At 49.2% G+C, this 22,375-nt stretch overlaps 1 protein-coding gene and 3 pseudogenes across 1 annotated transcript; 2 read left to right on the top strand and 2 right to left on the bottom strand.

The window, feature by feature from the left end:
• Nucleotides 1-6,836: 6,836 nt before the first annotated feature.
• On the bottom strand, nucleotides 6,837-7,808 carry LOC144279868 (putative G-protein coupled receptor 33; annotated as a pseudogene).
• Nucleotides 7,809-14,363: 6,555 nt separating this feature from the next.
• LOC144279873 (putative G-protein coupled receptor 33) lies at nucleotides 14,364-16,959 on the bottom strand. Its single transcript, XM_077841566.1, has 2 exons — nucleotides 16,924-16,959; nucleotides 14,364-15,395 (listed from the first exon to the last, which is right to left on the bottom strand). The coding sequence occupies exon 2, from the start codon at nucleotides 15,387-15,389 to the stop codon at nucleotides 14,364-14,366; it is 1,026 nt and encodes a 341-aa protein (XP_077697692.1). The 5' UTR covers nucleotides 15,390-15,395; nucleotides 16,924-16,959.
• LOC144279984 (putative G-protein coupled receptor 33) lies at nucleotides 15,452-19,100 on the top strand (annotated as a pseudogene).
• A 1,443-nt stretch (nucleotides 19,101-20,543) lies between these two features.
• Nucleotides 20,544-21,572, top strand: LOC144280016 (putative G-protein coupled receptor 33; annotated as a pseudogene).
• The last annotated feature ends 803 nt before the right edge of the window (nucleotides 21,573-22,375 follow it).

The following is a 22,375-nucleotide window of genomic DNA, read 5'->3' as shown; positions in this document are numbered from 1 at the left end:
ACCAAGGTCTCTCCAGTGGCAGAACCAGGAACAAACCCAGGTATCCTGCATCCCTTCGCAGGTCTCTATCCCATTGCATCTCCTTAGATTGTGAGATATCTAGGACATGGATTGTCTTTTTGCTCTGTTTGTACAGCACCTATCACAGCCAGGTCCTGGGCCAGGACTGGGGCTCCCAGAACTACCTGAAATAAAAAATAAAAAGTAATAATCAGTCCCGGATGTTACTTGAACTACTTATATTCCATAAGGTCTGTGTGGCGGCTCTGAAATACTTTACAACCACCGCATAACCTGGTCACTGGTCACACTATTTAATGTGTGGAGGCTCTGGCTTAGTTTAAGAGCAGCTGGTAAGGAAAACAATCTGGCAGGACAAAGAGTGGCTCCAGAGAAATCACCTGCCCGTGAACATTTCAGGGTGGTGAAGAGGTAACTTCCAAGTAACCAAGAAGTTCCCACTTGCCAGCTCTAGCCAAGTTACAAAACTTTGGCCAACTCTTGGGGCCAGCAGATCCAATTGACAATAAAGACTTAAAAAGACCCTCCTGATGGATTTTCCATCATTGACAATTTTTAAGGTAGGACTGGCTGTTTTTCTAAGAGATCGGCTCTAGTTCAACCAGGGACTAATGCAAGGACGTTTTGCAGGAGTTCAGAAAGGAGAACACCATGCTCCATCTGGCCTTGGAAGCTCTGAATCTATCCAGGGGTCAGGCAGATGTTGTTGGGGTGCTCCACCAGTTATCACCTAGAGCCCACTGGGATGTCTGAGGAAGTCAGGCCTGCGTAGGCCACCAGCCCAGTGTGGAGGCTTTAGGTAAGTTAGACATATGTCTTTTACTGTTCAGAGAAAACAAGACTGACAACCATGACAGACACCACCTCTCTCTGATTCAAAATTCAATAGGATCTCATGGATTCTAGGAATACCGGCCAGTTCTTAACCTCATGTGTCCCAGCTACGTCAGTGTTTTCAATCTGATCTGATCTGATGTGGGCTAGATTTAGACATCATGTTTTCAAACTCCCTGCATGTTTCAAAAGGCAATAAGATCCTATGAGTTCTAGATATTTGGCTAGTTCTTGAACCTTTGGGTTCTAGGTCTGCCAAGATTTTCAAACCCAATAGGGTCTATGTTGTCCAGAACATTCTAGTTTCCAACCTCATACATGATGTCCTAGCTGACATAGGACCAGTTTGGGTTTTTAAAAACTTGTCAGACCTAGATCTCAAGAGGTTCAAGAACCATTCAAATATCTAGAACACATGAGATACTATTGGGTTTATATATCTATATGTCTATAACTCTCTATATCTATCTATACACACACACATTCAGCGTAGTACCACGAGTTCTAGATATTTGGCTGCTTCTGAAACCTCTAGAGCTCTAGGTGTAAGACAGTGTTTTGAAATCCAATCAAATGTGACATGGTCTAGTACCTCAAGGGTTCCAAACACCTATATGTCTGAAAAAAACCTAGTAGAATCCTGTGAATTTTAGATATCTGGCTAGTTGGAGAAACTCCAGAGTTACAAGCCACTCCATTTTAAAAAAAAAAACTATAGAACCTAGAGCCTTTTACAAGCAAGACCCCTCGGGGCAGCATATCTGGAATTGAGAACACTCTCCGCTTTGAGGGCGAAGTCCATGGAATCACATGTGCATGGAGGGCTGCAGAACAGAGCAGTGGGAGTCACTCCCTGGAGCTGGAGAAGGGAGGAGGACTGGCTGCCTTGCAGGAGGAGGGCAGCAAGCCCCCTGGGCAGAGCAGTGCTGCAGGCAGAGACCCAGGAAGCTAATGTCAGCTCCTGGCAGGCTGCAGGGATCTGCAGACTGAGGCCCTGACACAAGGGCAAAGAGGGTGCTGGAGCCACTGAAGGAAGTGGCTGGACCATGGACCGCAGTTTGCCACTGAGGGGCATGGCCGGACAGTAGACTACAGGTCCCACACTCTGAACTCTGGGGTACAGATGTGGGGACCCACATGAAAGATCCCCTAAGCTTATTTTTACCAGATTAGGTTAAAACTTCCCCAAGGCACAAATCCTTTCCTTGTCCTTGGACAGTATTGTTGCCACCACCAAGTGATTGAGACAAAAATTCAGGAAAAGAGTCACTTGGAGTTCCTTGTTCCCCAAAATATTCCCCCAGTCCCTTTCACTCCCTGCCCTGGGGAGGCTTGAGAATAATGTGAGTAATGACCAGACCTTTTGTCCCTAGGACACTGAAAACCAAACAGGTTCTTAAAGGAACTACTTTATTTAAAGAAAAAGTAAAAGAATCACACCTGCAAAGTCAGGATGGAAGGTAACTTTACAGGGTAATAAAAAGATTTAAACACAGAGGATTTCCCTCTAGGCTCAGATTCAAAGTTACAAAAAACAGGAATAAAACTCCCTCTTAGCATAGGGAAAATTCACAAGTGAAAACAAAAGATAATCTAATGCATTTTCTTGCTTTACTTATAATTTCTGTAATTTTAAATGTATCATTTCAGGTATCTTTTCAGGAGATGTTTTACCTGCTTGGTCTCTCTCTCCGTCCAGAGAGGGAATAAATAAAGAGAGCCCCCCAAAAAACCTCCCCTGCCCCCCCACACACATTTGAAAGTATCTTCTGTCCTTATTGATCCTTTTGTTAAGGTCCCAACCAGGTTATTTGAGCTTCTTAACCCTTTACAGTTAAAGTGATTCTGTACCTCTGGCCAGGAGGGATTTTATGTTACTGCATACAAAAAGGTTGTTACCCTTCCGTTTATAATTCTGACGGGGGGACATAGAATGTGACATGGCCAGGGGGCAGTGTAACTGAAGGAAGACGCCGTGGTCCTAGGAGTGACATGGGTCCAGGAACAGAGGTGACAGCAGGCAAGACATCACCAGAAGAGGACACAGTGCTAATTCCCTGGACAATGTTCATCTGGGAAACCCTCCAAAAATAGAAGCATAACAAATAATCACCAATTATTTTGGAATATTAAGCCTGTAAGGCAGTAGGGCATGGAGTGAACAGACCAGATCCTCGGCCAGTGTAAATCAGTGTCGCTCTGTTGACTTCACGTCAGAGTTCTCAGGTTCTTCTCCTGCCTCTGGGAGGGGAGCGGGGTCAGCAGGGTAGAGTGGGGGGGCTAGGAGCAAGGACTCCTTGGTTCAATCCCCAGCTCTGGGAGGGCAGTGATCTCTCTAGCAGTTAGAGCAAACTTAGTAACACCAAAACATTTATTGAATTAGTATCAAATTTGCCAAATTGTTTCACTCAATCACCAAAAAACTGACATTTTCAAATGAAATATTTTGATTTTCTTTTTCAAAATGGCTTTGTCTTGAAACGTGCTTCAATTTTATTTAAAATGTGTAAAATCTAAGCTTGCAAAAAACACATTTTGTTCGGACTGAAACAACCCGTCCCCCTTTTAATTTGCCCCAAAAAAATCATTTGGGGTCATCTCCAAATAACCGCTCCCCCATTTTTCAGAAGAACTAGAGACCCAAAGAATCGGTTCTTGTCACAGGACTTACATGCCACCTGTGGTCCCAATTCAGCCCTGTTGTGGCTGAAGACACCAGGTCAAAAGGTGATAATAGGGACGAGAACTCAAACATCTCCATGTTTAGATCAAAACAGCAGTGGCTGTGTCTCTAGGCCCCCACGTGTCAGCTCAACGTGGGTGTTACTCACCCTCAATTTCTGGTGGAAGCCGTACCTCGCAGAGATGTGCACTGCTATTAAACACAGGTGTGACGAGCCTGAGGAGCGAACTCACTTTTGCCGTACGGCTGCACTGGCCCTCGGTCCCGTTGCATAGCTGAGCTCAGGGGCTGTCCGGGCTCGATGTTTCCTGAAATTCGGCCTCTTTGCTTTTTCACCCCACTCTGAATCAAAAATATTATAACCATCTGAAAATGTTCAATCAGCACGTGCTGGGGGCAGGAGAGGGAGTCTGTATCACGGGAACCAAATCACCCCAAATTTGCATTACAGCTCCCCCTCCCCCCGCCTCCGTTGCAGAATGTCATTTTTCAAGGCAGTTGCCCCATGCATGGGGGCGTCAATGCAAGTTGTGAATATTAACTCATCATCAGGGGGCTGCAACTCATGAAGTCCCCCATGAAACGACCACCCTTCGCTCCAGCAGACTCCTGCAGAGCCCCTGGGGCTTGGTGCCACTTTCCAAGTGTAAGCCGAGTCTGGATGAGCTCTCCTCTGACATCTAGTGCTGAGCTGTGGAAAAAGACTTCAGAAGCTGATCATAGAATCATAGAATCATAGACTATCAGGGTTGGAAGGGACCTCAGGAGGTCATCTAGTCCAACCCCCTGCTCAAAGCAGGATCTCATTTGCATGGACACACCCACCCTGCCTAGGTGCTCAGCATGGTGGGATTGCTTGCCCAAATGATCACTTGTGGCTGGTGTTGGATCCCCAGTCTCCTTGTTATTGGGGCAGGAGTAATAAAGGGTTATTATCCTTGTTGTGTGAACGAAGAGCAGCAGAACTGTGCCTGGCATACCCCCAATGGCATACCCCAATGCCCAGGAATGATTATTTATGATTATTTTTTATTTCGGTAGCGCTGGGAGCTCAAATCCTCACCCAGAACCCCGCTGTGCTAGGCACTGTACAAACACAGAGCAAAAAGACAGTCCCTGTCCCAGAGAGCTCACGGTCTAGGGAGATTCAATGGATAGAGACCTGGGCTGGGACATAGCAGACATGGGTTTGTTCACGGTTGTGCCCCTGGATGGACCGAAGTTTCTACTGGGTGACCTTGGCCAAGTCACTTCCCCACTCTGTGTCTCACTTTCCGCATTTGTAAAAACTGGAAGACTGCTACTGACCTTGCTAAAATTTGTTGAGATCTACTGCTGAAAAGCACTAGAGAAGAGCTAGATGTCGCTATTGTCATACTCAGGCTCCTCTATAATATACTACACCTAATGGATTTTAAACCATTTGGAAATCTAGAACCAGGATGAAACTTTTAGCAAACAATCTGGAACCTGTTGGATTCTGTGTGGTGTGTAAACACTCCAGAATCCAGTGATGTCCTAGATCCAGTCGGGAATCTTGAACCAGGGCCGGATTAACCCTTTGTGAGCCCTGGCGCCAAATATATTTGTGGGCCCCCATGTAGCCGTTGTGGGCTCCGAGTGTGGGCCTGGTGTGGCAAGGCCATTGGTGGCCTAGTATACCCGGTACTGAATCTCAGAGACATTTTTCATTTTGATCACCCACCTCTACATGACTATCTGCATTGCCACATACGGCTCCCTCTGCCCCCAGGGTTTCTCATTAAGCTGTGGATCCCCTGGTTCAGAACTGCAGTTGGCTTGTGTGATTGGAGGCGATATCTGATCCACATTGTAAGACTGTCCCGTCATAAATGAGGGGAAATTGAGGTGCTTTTTAAATTCTTTTCTTCCACTCTTCGTTTCTGTGGGGAATTTGCCATTGCAATATCACGGTCTTCTTTTTAAACAAACAACACAAAAAAAATGGCAATGGCTGTAGAAAATAGCAATTCCAGTCCGAGTGAGCACTGGGAAGACTCCAGCATGGGTTGCTCAATTTTATCCTACTTTTTCTACAGCAAATTACAGTGGATCAGCATATTTGATTTGGGAGAAATGAAGTAACAGCTGCCCAAATTGAGCTTGAGCACCCCTGAATTTTGCGGGTGTTCAAATCTGAAAGGCAGGTGCTAGATTCCCTTTCTGAATATTAGATAAATCTGGAAAGGAAAAGTCAATTTCTGCTTCCATGGCTCAGAAGTGGAAATCCTCCTGCTCTGTATCTAAAGCCACCCAGGTCCTCAAGTAGAGCCTCCCCTCCCTTACTTTTCATTTTAACTTTTCCCAGTGGGGTCCACAGACCTCCCTTGCTAGGCTTCAGAAAGAGGGGTGCACTGTCTATTTAGTCCACCCAATTCCTTCTTTGGGGGCTGCCAGGCGGGGTCACACCAGGACTTGGGAAGTCTTCTGAGGGTGATATCTGGGCCAAAGCCTTCTACTCCTTGGGCATACTTGCTCCCCATTCACAGTGCCACCTCCTTCTAACAGCCAGCTCTCCATTCACAGCAAGCTGCAACGCATGGGATCTCAGCTTCCTCACTCCCTCCCCCTCACTTTCCTGTTGATAGCTGCCAAGGGAATGTGGGAAATGTAGTTCCTTCCCTGCTCCAGGGCCGGCTCTCTAGGCAGGGAGCTGGCCAAGGAACTACAGCTCCCAGGGCCCTGTGGGTTCTCAGCTCCCACGCTCGATCCCTGCTCCTCCGAGGCTCCGCTTCTGCAGCGCTGCGAGAAGGGAGGAAATGAGTGTTATGGGGCCCCTTCTGAGCTTGGGCCCGGCGCTATGCCGTCATTGGGGCCAGGGTAAATCCGGTACTGTCTAGAACCCATAGACTTTGAGTTTGAACACATTGAGAGGCTTACAATAAATGAGATTCCAGATTCAGCTAGTGATCCAGAATCCAAGAGAGTCAACTAGGTTAGAACACATTGAGAGACCTAAAACCAACAAGATTCTGGAGCTGGCTACTGATCTGGTGCCACTGATGACCCGCTGAGTTTGAAAAAATTGAGTGACTTTGAACGCACGGAGTTCTGGAGAGAGCAGGGAATCTAGAAACCAGGGACACTGCAGAGTTTATGAACAGTGAGATACCTGGAACCCATTAGGATTTAGAACCATCAGGAATCTAGAAACAACTGGGATGCCAAGTGTTCAACTCTCCCTAAGTCTGGGCACCTTCAGACCACCACCTGTTTTGTGTTCTCGACTTCTGACCCGTATCTTCCACTAGACTCAGGGGCACTGCTGAAGAGACCATCAACAAAAGCTGCTTTTTACCAGAGTGAGAAGAGATGTCCTGAAGACCTGCCAGAACTTCTCCCCCACAAAGAGGTAGAGGATGGGAGCGAAACAGGCATTGAAGCAAGATGTGAAGGTATAAATGACAAAGAGAGCACCCGTCACTGACTCTGGCATCTCCTTCTTGGAGAGCTTCAAGCCATGATGGAGGTGGTAGGGAAGCCAGCCAAGGAAGAAGGAAACCACTGCAGCCACCATGACTTTGAATGGCTTCCTGGTCTGCGCCAGCTTCTTCTCCTTCATCTTCAGCCCCAAGCGGACATAGCATCCCACGATGGTGCAGAAAGGCAGCAGGAAGCCTAGCAGGAACCGGACCATGAAGATGGCCAGGTGGACCCGTCTCCCCAGCTCCTGCATCTTGGCTCTATTCCAGTCTCCGGAGAGGGCATAATTGTTGATGCAGATGATTCTGCCCCCGTCCACCACCTGGGTCTCCCGGAAAGCCAGGTAGGGAGTGCTGAGACCGAAGGAAGCCAGCCACATGCCCACCACCAGCTTCCCAGCCCGGGGCACTGTGCGGTAATTCCGGGACCAGTTGGGGTGGTGAGTGAGGGTGTAGCGGTTCAAGCTGATGAGGGTGAGATGGAAGACAGAGGAGAACATGCCCACGGAGATGCAGGTGTTGAGAAGCTTGCACAAGACCATGCCGAAGACCCAGTGTAAACCCATGAGGAGGGAGAAGATGAAGAAGGGGATCAGCAGGGTGAGGAGGAGGTAAGAGGACATGAGGTGAAGGAACCAGAGCGTGGTCACTGACCTCCTCATCTTCAGCCCCAGCACCCACAGGTACAGCCTGTTCCCCACCACACCCACCAGGAAGGTGGGGAAGAGCAACACAGCAGAGGCCAGGTGAGAGGTGCTCACAGCTGCTGGGGTCTGGCTGGAATTCGCCCCAGTGGTTGGTGGGAGAGTCATGTTGCCTCAGTCCATGGTGCTCGTCCAGATTTTCTAAATAGTCCCGAACCACTTCTTTCTCCACAGGGGCTGGTCACCTCCTCCCCATGCTGTGCTGCCCAGTGCAGTAGTCTGGGAGCTGACCTTGTTCGTGAAGACAGAGGCAAAAAATGTATTGAGTACATTAGCTTTTTCCACTTCCTCTATCACTAGGTTGACCTCCCTCATTCAGTAAGGGGCCCACACTTTCCTTGACTTTCTTCTTGTTGCTAACATACCTGAAGAAACCCTTCTTGTTACTCTTAACATCCCTTGCTAGCTGCAACTCCAAGTATGATTTGGCCTTCCTGATTTCACTCCTGAATGCCCGAACAATATTTTTATACTCTTCCCTGGTCATTTGTCCAATCTTCCACTCCTTGGAAGCTTTTTTTGTGTGTTTAAGATCAGCAAGGATTTCACTGTTAAGCCAAGCTTGTCACCTACCATATTTACTATTCTTTCTACACATCGGGATGGTTTGTCCCTGTAACCTCAATAAGGATTCTTTAAAATACAGCCAGCTCTCCTGGACTCCTTTCCCCCTCCTGTTATTCTCCCAGGGGATCCTGCCCATCAGTTCCCTGAGGGAGTCAAAGTCTGCTTTTCTGAAGTCCAGAGTCCATATTCTGCTGTTCTCCTTTCTTCCCTGTGTCAGGATCCTGAACTCGACCAATTTCATGGTCACTACCTCCCAGGTTCCCATCCACTTTTGCTTCCCCTACTAATTCTTCCTTGTTTGTGAGCAGCAGGTCAAGAAGAGCTCTGCCCCTAGATGGTTCCTCCGGCACTTGCACCAGGAAATTGTCCCCTACACTTTCCAAAAGCTTCCTGGATTGTCTGTGCACCACTGTATTGCTCTCCTAGCAGATATCAGGGTGACTGAAGTCCCCCATGAGAACGAGGGCCTGTGATCTAGTAACTTCTGTTAGTTGCTGGAAGAAAGCAGACTATAGCAGACTCCCACCACTACATCACTCTTGTTGCTCACACTTCTAAACTTAATCCAGAGACACTCAGGTTTTTCTGCAGTTTCATACCGGAGCTCTGAGCAGTCATACTGCTCCCTTCCATACAATGCAACTCTCCCACCTTTTCTGCCCTGCCTGTCCTTCCTGAACAGTTTATATCCATCCATGACAGTGCTCCAGTCATGTGAGTTATCTCACCAAGTTCCACCATTGAATAATCCGCTACTGCCCAGCTTGGCTTCTTAGACAGTTGGACGCGGAGGGCCAGGGATGCACAGAAATGTGGGTCCAGCGGTACCTCCAGGGCAAATACCAATGCCAACAGCTGCCCACTGGAGGGAGTTGCGTGTCCAAAAGGACTAGAGCTTTGATAGGGCTCTGAAAGAGCCACGTTCCCCAGAGATGCAGCAGAGGTGGCTGGTATGAGTATGGCCAGGCTGATGCCCCAGGTTTGGATGTAAGTGTGCAGAGAGGAAAGGGCTGTTGGATTCAAGGGGCCATGTCAGGGTTCCCTCCCCACTCTGAACTCTGGGGTACAGATGTGGGGACGCACATGAAAGACCCCCAAAGCTTATTTCTACCTGCTTAGGTTAAAACTTCCCCAAGGCACAAATCCTTCCTTGTCCTTGGACAGTATTGCTGCCACCACCACGTGAGTTGGACAAAAATTCAGGAAAAGGGTCACTTGGAGTCCCTATTTCCCCAAAATATTCCCCCCAAACTCCTTTACCCCCTTTCCTGGGGAGGCTTGAGAATAATATACAAACCACTTGGTTACAATGTGAGCACAGACCAAACCCCTGGGTTTTTAGGACACTGAAAATCAATCAGGTTCTTAAAAGAAGAATTTTATTTACAGAAAAAGGAAAAGAATCACACCTGCAAAACCAGAATGGAAGGTAACTTTACAGGGTAAATAAAAATATTTAAAACACAGAGGATTCCCCTCTAGGCTCAGCTTTAAAGTTACAAAAAGCAGGAATAAAACTCCCTCTTAGCATAGAGAAAATTCACATGCTAAAACAAAAGATAATCTAATGCATTTCCTTGCCCTCACTTACAATTTTTGTAATCTTAGATACTTATTTCAGATCTGCTAAGGGCGCTCCTGCAGCCGGGCCTACAGAGAAACCTTTTCCTGTCAGAACCGACGAGTCCAAGTGCTCTGAAATCCACGCGCCCGCTCTGCTTGGCTTGAAATTGGCCGTCTCTGAGGAAGGCCCGGGGCAGAGTGAGTGGGTCAGATTCAGAGGCTTGTGATCCGGGGCCCTCAGTTAAAGCTGCATGAAAAGGAGCCGTTCTTAATTTTTTTCACAGCGCTCTGAAAACCAGTTACAGACTCGCAATGACTTGGAAAGTGGCACCAAGCCGCAGGGGCTCTGCTGGAGTCTGCGGGAGGAAAGAGCGGTCGTTTGATCAGGGACGTCAGGAGACGCAGCTCCCTGAAGATGAGCTGCTGTTAATATTCACAAATTGCACTGAAGCCTCCGTGCAGGGGGCAACTGCCTTGAAAATTGGCACTGAGCAATGGAGCGGGGGCTTGTGATGCAAATTGGGGGTCCTTTGGCCAAGGAGTTCCCATGATACAGGCCCCCCCCGACACGTGCTGATTCAACATTTTCAGACGGTTATAATGTTCTCAGTGCAGAGTGAGGGGAAATAGCAAAGAGGCCAAACGTCGAGCCTGGATGGCCCCTGAGCTCAGCCACGCAAAAGGACCGAGGGCCAGTGCAGCCGGATAGCAAAATTGAGTCCACTCCTTGAGCTGTTCACACCTGTGCTTAATAGCAGTTCACACCTCTGCGAAGTACGGCTTCCAGCGGAAATTGAGGGTGAGTAACACCCACGCTGAGCTGACACGTGGGGGCTTAGAGACACGGCCACTGCTGTTTTGATCTGAACATGGAGATGTTTGAGTTCCCGTCCCTATTATCACCTTTGACTTGGTGTCTTGGTGACTTGGCTGACTTGGGACCACAGATGGCATGTAAGTCCTGTGCCAATAACCGATTCTTTGGGTCTCTAGTTGTTCTGAACAGCCGAGGTGCAGGGGGGGGCTCATTTGGGATGACCCCAAATTATTATTATTAGCTAATGAAAAGGTGTGGGGGGTGGGGATGGAGATTGTTTCAGTCTAAAGGAAATTTTTTTTTTTTTTCCTGAGCTTGGTTTTTACACATTTTAAATGAATAAAAAAATTAAACAAATTTCAAGCAAAACTGTTTGGAATAAGGACATCACAGTGTTTTATTCTGAAAATCTCAGCTTTTTGGTGGTTGAGTGAAACAATTTGACAAATCTGACACTAATTCATTAAATGTTTTGGTGTCACTAAGTCTACTGTAACTGCTAAACACCATTTTCTCACAGAGCTGGGGTTTGAACCCAGGCGTCCTGGCTCCTAGCCCCCCCCACGCTAACCTGCTAGAGCCCACTCATCTCCCAGCAGCAGGAGAAGAGCCCAAGAATTCTGAAGTGAAGTCAACAGAGCTACATTGATTTACACTGGCCGAGGAGCTGGCCTGTTCGCTCCAGGCCCTATTGCCTTACAGGCTTAATATTCCAAAATAATTGGTGATTATTTGTTATGCTTCTATTGGGGGGGGGTCCCAAATGAACACCGTTAAAGAGGCCTGATTTTCCAGAAGAAATAGCTGAACGCTTTGTGAACGTCAGGCCTCTTGGAAAGTGTTTCAAGTCAGTACATGATTCCATGTACTTGGAACCCTTCAGTTACTAGACCTTGTCAGATCTAATTGGGTTTCAAGACACTGTTATACACAGAACCCAAGAGGTTTAAGAACAAGCCAGATATCTAGAACTAATGCAGTACTGTTGTGTGTGTGTGTGTATATTATATATATACACATATGTATATACACACACACACACACACATTTAAAACCACAATAGTATCCCAAGAGTTCTAGACATTTGAGTGATTCTTGAACCTTTTGGGTTCTTGCTCTGACCAAAAAATTTTAAACCCAAACTGGTCCTATGCGCTCTAGGATGTCAGGTATGAGGTTGGAAACTAGGATGCTCAAGACCACATAGGATCTCTTCGGGTTTTTAAATCTTGGCAGACCTAGAACCCAAGAAGTTCAAGAACCAGCCAAATACCTAGAATGCATAGGATCCTATTGGCTTTTGAAACATAAAGTGGCTTGGAAAACATGATGTCTAAATCTAGCCCACATCAGATCAGATTGCATTCAAAACCCTGACAGACCTGGGACCAAGAGGTTAAGAACTGGCCAGGATTCCTAGAATCCATAAGATCCTATTGAATTCTGAATCAGCGAGAGACGGTATCTGTCATGTTTGGCAGTCTTGTTTCCTCTGAACAGTAGCAATGGGAAAAGATGTTTAAAACAGATGGGCTATGTGCATGTCTAACTTACCTACAGCCCTCCACCTGGGGCTGGTGGTCCACACAGGCCTGGCTTCCTCAGATACCACAGTGGGTCCAGGTGACAATTGGTACAGTACCCCAACAACATCTGCCTGACCTCTGGATAGAATCAGAGATTCTAAGGCCAGAAGCAGCATGGTGGTCCCCTAGTCTGACCTGATTCAGAACATCCCTGAATTAGTCCCTATTTGAACTAGAGCAGACCTGTTAGAAATACCATCCAATCCTGCTTTAAAAATTGCCAGTGATGGAGAATCGGGAGGATCTTTTTAACTCTTTATCATCTTTTGGATCTGCTGCCCCCCAACCTTGGCCAAGGTTTTGTAACTTAGCTCAAGCTGGCAGGTGAGATCTTCACAGTTACTGTGACCTGTGACTAGAGGTGCAGAGGGCAGCCCACACTGAAAATGCCAAGGTCAGGGTGGGCAGCAAAAAGGAGAGCAGTTTATCCCAAAACTGGTGGTTAACACTGTAGTTAGATTCACCAACCACTCACAAGCTGTGCTCCTGATCCGCCACACTGGTGATCAAGAAGCCAAAAAGAAGAAGAAAGAAGAAGAAGAAGAAGAAGAAGAAATCCCACAGCCCCCTTTATTGCTTTCCAATCTTAGGCTCCCAGTCAGCAAATAGGTCCAGTAAAGTGAGAAGTTACTTAAAATTCTATTCACTACACAAAATGTTCTTCTGATCCCCAAAGGGCCAGCCACATTCCCAGATCAATACTGGTTTGGATCTTACCCAAAACGCCACACTGCCAGCCAATGCTTCATGGCCCATCCAACGGGCTGGACAGGGCTGATGCAAGGTGTCTGGGGCTGTCACCCAGATACACAGCACAGGTCTGAGATATCAATATATCACACATATTTACAACTCACAATACAAAGATGATACATACACATAAACAAGCTGATCATATTTATCAAATGATAACTTTCCCACTGATAGCTTACATGGTATATCTGGTATGTTCCATTGCAATTTTGTATCCATAACATTATGAATGATCACCCATATTCCATACAGCGTCACTCTTATTAGCTTGGACATTACCTCTTCACCACCCTGAAGTGATCATGGGCAGGTGGTTTCTCTGGAGCAGCTCTTTATTCTACTGACTTGTTTTCCTTACCTGCCACTCTGAAACTAAGCCAGAGCTTCCCCACCCGAAATATCCCAGTGATCGGGTCACATGGTGTTGGAAATTATTTCAGAGCTGCCACAAAAAAACTTATGGAAACTACGTAGTTCAAGCAAAACCTGGGAATTATTAATAATTACTATTCTTTATTTCAGGAGAGCTTGGAGCCCCAGCTTTGGCCCAGGACCCCGATGTGCTCGGCACTGTACAAACACAGAGCAAAAAGACAGTCCATGTCCCAGAGAGCCCAGAATGGATAGAGACCTGGGCCAGGACACAGGAGAGCTGGGTTTGTTCCAGGTTCTGCCACTGGACAGGCCGAAGGTTCTACTGGGTGACACTGGCCAAGTCACTTCCCCACTCTGTGCCTCAGTTTCCCCATTTGTAAAAACTGGAAGACTGCTACTGACCTCCTTGGTAAAGTTCTTTGAGATCTACTGATGACAAGCACTAGAGAAGACCTAGATATCGCTATTATAATACACAGACTCTTCTATAATATATTACAGCTAATGGATTTTAAACCATTTGGAAATCTAGAACCAGGATGAAACTTTTAGCAAGCAATCTGGAAGCTGTTGGATTCTATGTGGTTTGAAAACACTCTAGAATCCGGTGATGTCCTAGATCCAGTCAGGGACCTAGACTCAGTAGACTTTGAGTTTGAACATACTGAATGGCTTACAATAAATGAGATTCCAGAGCCACCTAGAGATGCAGAATCCAAGAGAGTCAATTAGGTTAGAACACATTGAGAGACCTAAAACCAACAAGATTCTGGAGCTGGCTAGCAATCTGGTGCCATTGATGACCCACTGAGTTTGAAAAAATTGAGAGACCCAGAACATATGGGATTCTGGAGAGAGCAGGGAATCTAGAATCCAGGGACACTGGGGTTTATAAACATTGAGATACCTGGAACCCATCAGGTTTCAGAACAAGCAGGAATCTAGGAACAAAGGGGATGGCAAGTTTTCAACTCTCCCTAAGTCTGGGCAACTTCAGACCATCTCCTGTTTTGTGTTCTAGACTTCTGACCCCTGTCTTTCACTAGACTCAGCGGTACTGCTGCCTAGATCGTCGACAACAGCCTCTTTGACCAGAGTGAGAAGAGACTTCCTGAAGACCTGCCAGAACTTCTCCCCCACAAAGAGGTAGAGGATGGAGGAGAAGGAGGCACTGAAGCAGGATGACAAGGTGTAAATGACCATGAGAGCACCCGTCACTGATTCTGGCACCGCCTTCTCGTAGAGCTTCAAGCCGTGGTAGAGGTGGTAGGGGAGCCAGCCGAGGAAGAAGGAAAGCACTGCGGCCACCACGACTTTGAAGGGCTTCCCAGCCCACGCCAACTTCTTCTCCTTCATCTTCAGCCCCACGCGGACATAGCATCCCACGATGGTACAGAAGGGCAGCAGGAAGCCCAGCAGAAATCGGACCACGAATACAGCCAGGTGGACCTGTCTGTCCAGGTCCTGCATCTCAGCTCCATTCCGGTCTCCGGAGAGGGCGTAATTGTTGATGCAGATGATTCTGCCCCCGTCCACCACCTGGGTCTCCCGGAAAGCCAGGTAGGGAGTGCTGAGACCGAAGGAGGCCAGCCACACGCCCACAACCAGCTTCCAAGCTCGGGACAGGGTGCGGTGATTCCGGGACCAGATGGGATGGTGAGTGAGGGTGTAGCGGTCCAGACTGATGAGTGTGAGAAGGAAAACAGAGGAGAACATGCCCATGGAAATGAAGGCATTGAGAAGCTTGCACATGGCCATGCCAAAGACCCAGTGGAAATCCACAAGGACGTAGATGGCAAAGAACGGGATTAGCAGGGTGAAGAGAAGGTAGCAGGAGACCAGGTGAAGGAACCAGAGTGTGGTCACTGTCCTCCTCATCTTCAGCCCCAGCACCCACAGGTACAGCCCATTCCCCACCACACCCACCAGGAAGGTGATGAAGAGCAACACAGCAGAGGCCAGGTGATAGGTCTTGGTAGTGTCTGCGATCTTACTGGAATTTGCCATTGTGGTTGGTGGGAGTGCCGTGATATCTTGTTCCATGGTACCCTGGGAAGAGACAGAAGAGGGGTTCGAAGGGACGACATTGGAGGCCAAAAGGGAGAATGGAAGTGGAGAAGGGAGAAATACCAGTGTGGGTAACTGGTAAGGTAACACTGGAGAGGACGTCGCTGGGCACTCTGTGGTCCTCCAGAATATCCATGGTAGATATTCCCAGAAACTGGGCTATAGCCGGTGGAACTCACTGCTGCAGGATAGAGCTGTGAGCAGTAGGGGAGGACAAGGGGGATAGCAGACATGGGAGAAGTGGGGAAGGGGACAGTCTAGGAGATCAAATATACAGCTATGCAGAGAATATCATGTAGCTGTGATGTGGCTGGCTCAGGGGAGCAGGGAATGGGCCACGGGGCCTTTCCACTCTTGGGTGGCCAGCTCTAATCTGGCCCCAGGGCAGGGGATCAGGGCTACTCAGTTGAGGGGGGGATCGGTGCTGTTGACTCCTAGCATGCAGGAGCTGGTGCCACTGTAACTCACTGCCACAAGGCAGAAAAAGCCACCCCGCCCCCACCCCATCTCTTCTGCTCATCTGCCAGTCACAGGAACTGCTGCTACACCCTGACTCGAGAGAGCGCGCAGGGTCCTTCTCACCCTCATTGCAACAGGAAACCACAAGCCACCGAGCTGCTGCTCTGCCCCCAAGCCGGGCTGCCAGCCCTGCAGCCGGGTCCTCTGGGCTATTGCCTCTGGCAGGGACTGCGTCCCTTATGGCCTTGTTAGCACGGTGTCCTCTGTGCTCTGCAGCCTGGCCTAATGGTTAGAGAAGGACAGGCTGGGAGCCAGGACTCCTGGGTTCTACACCCAGCTCTGGGAGTGGGGTGGGGGTCAGAACTCCTGGGTTGTGGGAGGAAATTGGGGTCTTGTGGCTTAGAGCAGAGGTTCGCAGCCAAGGGGTATGTGTATCCCTAAGGGTACGCAGAGGTCTGTCGGGGGGTACATCAACTCATCTAGATATTTGCCTAGTTTTACCACAGGCTACATAAAAAGCACTAACGAAGTCAGTACAAACTAACATTTCATACAGTGACTTGCTGAGACTGCCCTATATACTATACACTGAAATGTAAGTCCAACATTTATGTTGCAATTAATTTATAATTATACGGGAAAAATGAGAAGGTCAGCAATTGTTCAGTAATAGTGTAGCTGTGACACATCTGTATATTTATGTCTGATTTTGTAAGCAAGTAGTTTTTAAGTGAGGGAAAACTTGGGGGTACACAATTGAAGGGGTACAGTAGTCTGGAAAGGTTGAGAACTGCTGGCTTAGAGCTTTGTAAATGGGGATCAACTCGTCAGACTAACATGAAATAAGGGGAAAAACTTTACCCATGTCACTGACCTCACCTACTACCTCTGTCTATTGAGTGCCCCATGGGAACCCCACAGATACCCAGTGGCAGGGAGTCCCACCGATTTGCCTTTACAATAGCAAATTTCTGTGGCTTCTAGGGGGGCTTAGCAAGAAAATTCCCCTTTAGACCCAACATGGGGCCCTCCGCCCACTGTCTTGACTCACCTGGGCAGCGGGTGGTGGAAACAGACCCAGCGCAGAGAGAGCCTCAGATGGCATGTGTTTGGCCAGCAAAGCATCCGTGTGTCTGTCCCCTGCACCCCAGAGCCCTCCCCTGTGTGTTGAGTTCACTCCCCTTAACTCTGTTTCTTCTACATGCTCCACCCCCACCTGCTCTCTGAGATCCACAAGCTGCAAACCATGAACGGAAATGATCATTGGACACCGTCTTAGCAAAGAAACCACCTAAGCAACAATCATTGCTTTAAAACTAGCCCCACTCCCTCCCAGAGCCTGGCATAGAACCCAGGAGTCCTGGTTCCCAGGCCCCCCCGCAATGCACTAGATTCTTGGCCAGGAGCTCAACTATTGAGGTGTGCCCCCATGAAGAGAAAGGGCCTGTATCTCACAACTCGACCCAGAAATAACCCAGCAGTGTTAGCTCACAACAAAGTCTGAGTCACAAATGATGCAACTCCCATCCAAGGAGTGGGTGGGGGGTTCTAGTGGTTTGACGTGGGGCGGGGGACACTGGGAGTAAGGACCCTGGATTCTGTTCCAAGCTCTGGGAGGGAGGTGGCATCTAGTGGTTAGAGCAGATCAATAGTTGTGTGGAGTCCTGTGTTATCTACATGTTGTGGGTACAACTCCTGTGAAATGCGGCCCCTTCCTATTCTAGATAAAATCTCAGTCACACCCAGCCCTCCCCAGAGTGTTCGTTACACAGGCCCCATCCACGGAGCTGGGACCCTGAGAACCCCAATGGGAACCCAACGCTACTGGGAAAACAGCCCCCAACGGCATGGTACACAAGACCAAGGTTGAATTCTGAGGGGAGTGGGGTCTCGTGGTTAGGGGGGGGAGGAAGGGGCTGGGAGCCAGGATTCCTGGGTACTATCCCTGGCTAGCGGAGGGCAGAGGGGTCAAGTGGTTAGAGCAGGTCTGTGTGGGGAGCCAGAAACCAGTGGTTCGAGTCCCAGTTCTGGGAGGGGAATGAGGTCCAAAGGGCTAGACTGAGGGGGCCGGGAGTCAGGACTCCTGGGTTCTGACCATAGCTCGGGGAGGGAAGGGGAAGGGAGGGCACTGAATTAGATTCGGGGATACAGGTGCTGAGACCCAGGATTCTGGTTCTACCCTGTGTGGGGCTGCAGCCTCATCGGCTTGTGCAGGGCGGAGAATGAAATGGCGTGTTTCTCGCTGCTAGGGCACGGGCTGCACACGTCCGTCTCTCTCTCTCCCTCCCCTCTGCTGCCTCTAATCCCCTTTGTGTTCTTCCTGCTCCTCCTTAGGGTCTCACGGCCCCTCCGCCTTCCTGACCGGCCTGATCCCTCATGGAACCTCATTCTTCCCGGCCAGTCTGGCCCCTCACCGCACCTCTGCCTTCCCACCAGTCCGGCAGCCAATGGGAGCAACCCCCAGCTGGTCGGGAAGGGAAATCAAGTGGCAGGTGCGTATGGCACCCCCTGCTGGGGTTGCTGCCTGTGGGCTCTGCCTGTGGGTTCTGGGGCTGAATATGGGGACAATGATGACCTCCCTCTGATCTTCCATCTGGTCCTCACCAACCTGCTCACGTCCTGCTTTATAATTCTGTTCTTTATAATTCTGCCTAGGCTCCTGCTGGGTCTTCGGCATGGCCATGTATGAGCTCCTCAACGCCTGCCTCTCCCCGGGCATGTTCTCTGCCATCTTCCTCCTCATCCTCTCCAGCCTGGACCGCTGCACTCTCGACTGCCCCCCGTCTGGTGCTGCCATCCCCGCACTGTGACCTGGGTCAGGAAGCTGGTCGCGGTTGTATAGCTGGTTTCTTTCGCCCTCAGCGCTCCCTAGCTGGGTTTCCTGGAACTCCTGGAGATGGAGGGGGCAGGGTCGTCTGCACGAATAGTTACACCTTCTCTGGAGAGGGAGAGGGAGCCGAGATGCAGGCCTGGAGGAGACCTCTCCATCTGCTGCTGTTCAGGGTGCAGTTTCTGCTGGGCTTCCTGCTGCCCCTTTGCACCAGCGTGGGATGCCAGGTTCAGACAAGGCTGGAGATAAAGAAGAAGGGGTTGGCGAGGAGAGGGAAGCCTTTCAAAGTCACGGTGACTGCGGTGGTGTCGTTCTTGCTCTGCTGGCTGCCCGACCACCTCTGCCACGGCCTGCTGTTTTACAAGAATGTGGTGCCAGGGTCGGTCACGAGTGCCTGAAAGTGCCAGGAGTCAGAGAGCACTGGAAACTTCTCATCCCACCTGTTCCTTCATTCCTGACGGTTCTGAAACCTGATGGGTTCCAGGTATCTCAATGTTTATAAACCGAGCAGTGTCCTTGGGATTCCAAATTCCTTGTTATCTGCAGAATCCCATGTGTTCTAGGTCTCTCAACATTATAAAACTCAATGGGTGTTTAGGGTTTCAGATCACTAGCTGGCTACAGAATCAATGTATTCTAACCTAACTGATTCTTCTGGGTTCTGTGTCATTGGTTGGCTCTGGAATCTTCCCTTTAAGTCTCTCAAATTGTTCACACTCAATAGGGTCCGTGGGTTCTAGATTCCTGGCTGGTGCTAGGACCCCAGTAGATTCTAGAGTGTTTTTAAACCATATAGAATCCAACAGGTTCCAGCTTCTTTGATAGATCTAAAAATCTCATGGGGGTTCTAGATTTCTAAATGGTTTAAAATCCATTTGGTGTGGTGTATTATAGGAGAGTCTGTGTATTATAAACGCAATAGCTAGTTCTTCTCTCGTGCTTTTCCACAGTAGATCACAAAGAACTTTGCCAAGGAGGTCAGGAGCAGTCTCCCAGTTTTTACAAATGGGGAAACTGAGGCCAAGGTCACTCAGTCCACTAGTGGCAAAGCCAGGAATAGGATCAAGGCCTCCTGAGTCCTGGTCTCTATCAACCCTGACTCCTCAGACAGTAAGCTCTCTCGTGCAGGAATTGTCTTTTTCCTCTGTCTTTACACAGCACCTACTACAGCTCAGTATGGGGCCATGACTACACCACCCACTGGGTTCTAGCCCTAGCTGTGAGAGGGGAATGGGGGTTGGTTTAAAGTAATGGCTGTTTCTTAGGTGTTTGATCTGCTAAGACAGTGTCCAAATGATCATATTTATTTATGGTTTGCTCTCTCAACCAGAGAGAGCAGGTTGCGGGGGAGCATGTAGAAGACACAGAGCTAAGGGGACCCTCACCGGCACCAGCTCAACAGAACCAACCCCCACCTCCCTGAGCCAGCCAGTCCCCACCCTGGAGCCAGATTGGAACCAGCACCTCCTGGAGGAGAAGGCCCCATATCCCATTCCCCACCCCTATGAGCCAGCCCATCCTCCAGATCACAGTAAGGTGATATTATTAGAATAGCTGTGTATTTGACCTACTATACTGTCCCCGTCCCCACTCCTCCTACATCTACTATTCCTCTTTCCCTTGGCCCATATTTCTACCTGTAGGGGTGAGTTCCACCGGCTATAGCCCAGTTGCTTGGAATATCTAGCCTGGATATTCTGGAGAACCAGAGGGTGCCCAGAGAGATCCTCTCTAATGGTGCCTTCCTAACCCCCTCTTATTTCTCCCTTCCTCTTGCCCTCACCCTTGTCCCCTCCTCTGTTGTCCCTTCCAACCCCTCTTCTCTCTCTCCCCAGGGCACCATGGACCAAGGCAAGACACCTCTCCCACTAATTGCTGGGGCAAATACCAGCAAGACCCCAGCAGCTGTGAGCAATGCTCACCTGGCTGCGGCCGTGTTGCTCTTCCCCACCTTCCTGGTGGATGTGATGGGAAACAGGCTGTTCCAGTGGGTGCTGGGGCTGAAGATGTGGAGGATGGTGACCACCCACTGGTTCCTTCACCTGGCTACCTTCTCTTCACCCTGCTGATCCCCTTCTTCACTGTCTACATCCTCCTGGGTTTCCACTGGGTCTTCGGCATGGCCATTTGCAAGCTTCCCTACACCTCCATCTCCATGGGCATGTTCACCTCCATCTTCCTTCTCACACTCATCAGTCTGGATCTCTATACCATCACTCAGCATCCCATCTGGTCTTGGAATCACCACACTGTGCCCCAGGCTCAGAAGCTGGCTATGGGTGTGTGGCTGGCCTCCTTCAGTCTCAGCACTCCCTACCTGGCTTTCCAGGAGACCCACATGCTGGATGGGGGCAGAATCATCTGCATCAACAACTATGCCCTCTCCGGAGACTGGAACGGAGACAAGCTGCAGGGGATGGGAAGATGGGTCCACCTGTCCGTCTTCATGGTCTGGTTCCTGCTGGGCTTCCTGCTGCCCTTCTGCACCACCATGGGATACTATGGCTGGTAGGGCTGAAGTTGAAGGAGAAGAAGCTGGCGTGGGCTGGGAAGCCCTTCAAAGTCATGGTGGCCACAGTGGTTTCCTTCTTCCTCGGTTGGCTGCCCTACGACCTTTAACAGAGCTTGAACCTCTACAAGAAGGAGATGCCAGAGTAGGTGGCAGGTGCTTTCTTGGTCATTCATACCTTCACATCCTGCTTCACCCCCATCCTCTACCTCTTTGTGGGGGAGAAATCCTGGCAGGTCTTCAGGACATCTCTTCTCACACTGGTCAAAGCGGCTTTTGTCGACGATCTCAGCAGCAGTGTCCCCAGTCTAGTGGAAGATAGGGGTCAGAAGTCTAGAACAGAAAACAGGTGATGGCCTGAAGATGCCTAGGTTTAGGGAGAGTTGAACATTTGGTATCCCATTTCTTTCTAGATTCCTCATGGTTCTAAATCCTAATGGGTTCCAGGCACCTCACTGTTTATAAACCCTGCAGTGTTCCTGGATTCTAGATTCCCTCCTCTCTCCCGAATCCCATGCGTTCTAGGTCTCTCATTTTTTTTCATACTGAATGGCCATCAATGGCACCAAATCGGTAGCCAGCTCCAGAATCTTGTTTCTTTTAGGACTCTCAATGTGGTGTAACCTAACTGATGCTCTTGGATTCTGCATCGGTCTACTGTCCGGCCACTCCCTTCAGTGGCAAACTGCAGTCCATGATCTAGCCACTTCCTTCAGTGGCTCCAGCACCCTCTTCGCCCGTGTGTCAGGGCCTCAGTCTGCAGATCCCTGCAGCCTGCCAGGAGCTGCCTTTAGCTGCCCAGGTCTCCGCCTGCAGCACTGCTCTGCCCAGGGGGCTTGCTGCCCTCCTCCTGGAAGGCAGCCAGTCCTCCTCCCTTCTCCAGCTCCAGGGAGTGACTCCCACTGCTCTGTTCTGCAGCCCTCGATGCACATGTGATTCCATGGACCTCGTCCTCAAAGCGGAGAATGTTCTCAGTTCCAGGTATGCTGCCCCGAGGGGTCTTGCTTGTAAAAGGCTCGAGCTTCCATAGTTTTTTTTTAAATGGATTGACTTGTAACCCTGGAGTTTCTAGAACTGACTGCACATCTAGAATTCACACGATCCTACTGTTTTTTCAGACATATAGGTGTTTGGAGCCCTTGAAGTACTAGACCATGTCAGATC

The sequence above is a fragment of the Eretmochelys imbricata genome, chromosome 24 (assembly GCF_965152235.1).
Source record: "Eretmochelys imbricata isolate rEreImb1 chromosome 24, rEreImb1.hap1, whole genome shotgun sequence".
Lineage (NCBI taxonomy): Eukaryota > Metazoa > Chordata > Testudines > Cheloniidae > Eretmochelys > Eretmochelys imbricata.
This window is presented reverse-complemented; position numbering and strand designations above follow the sequence as displayed.

Excerpts from the sequence above, each read along its gene's own strand:
- LOC144279873 (XM_077841566.1), bottom strand. The coding sequence starts at position 15,389 with ATGGAACAAGATATCACGGCACTCCCACCAACCACAATGGCAAATTCC.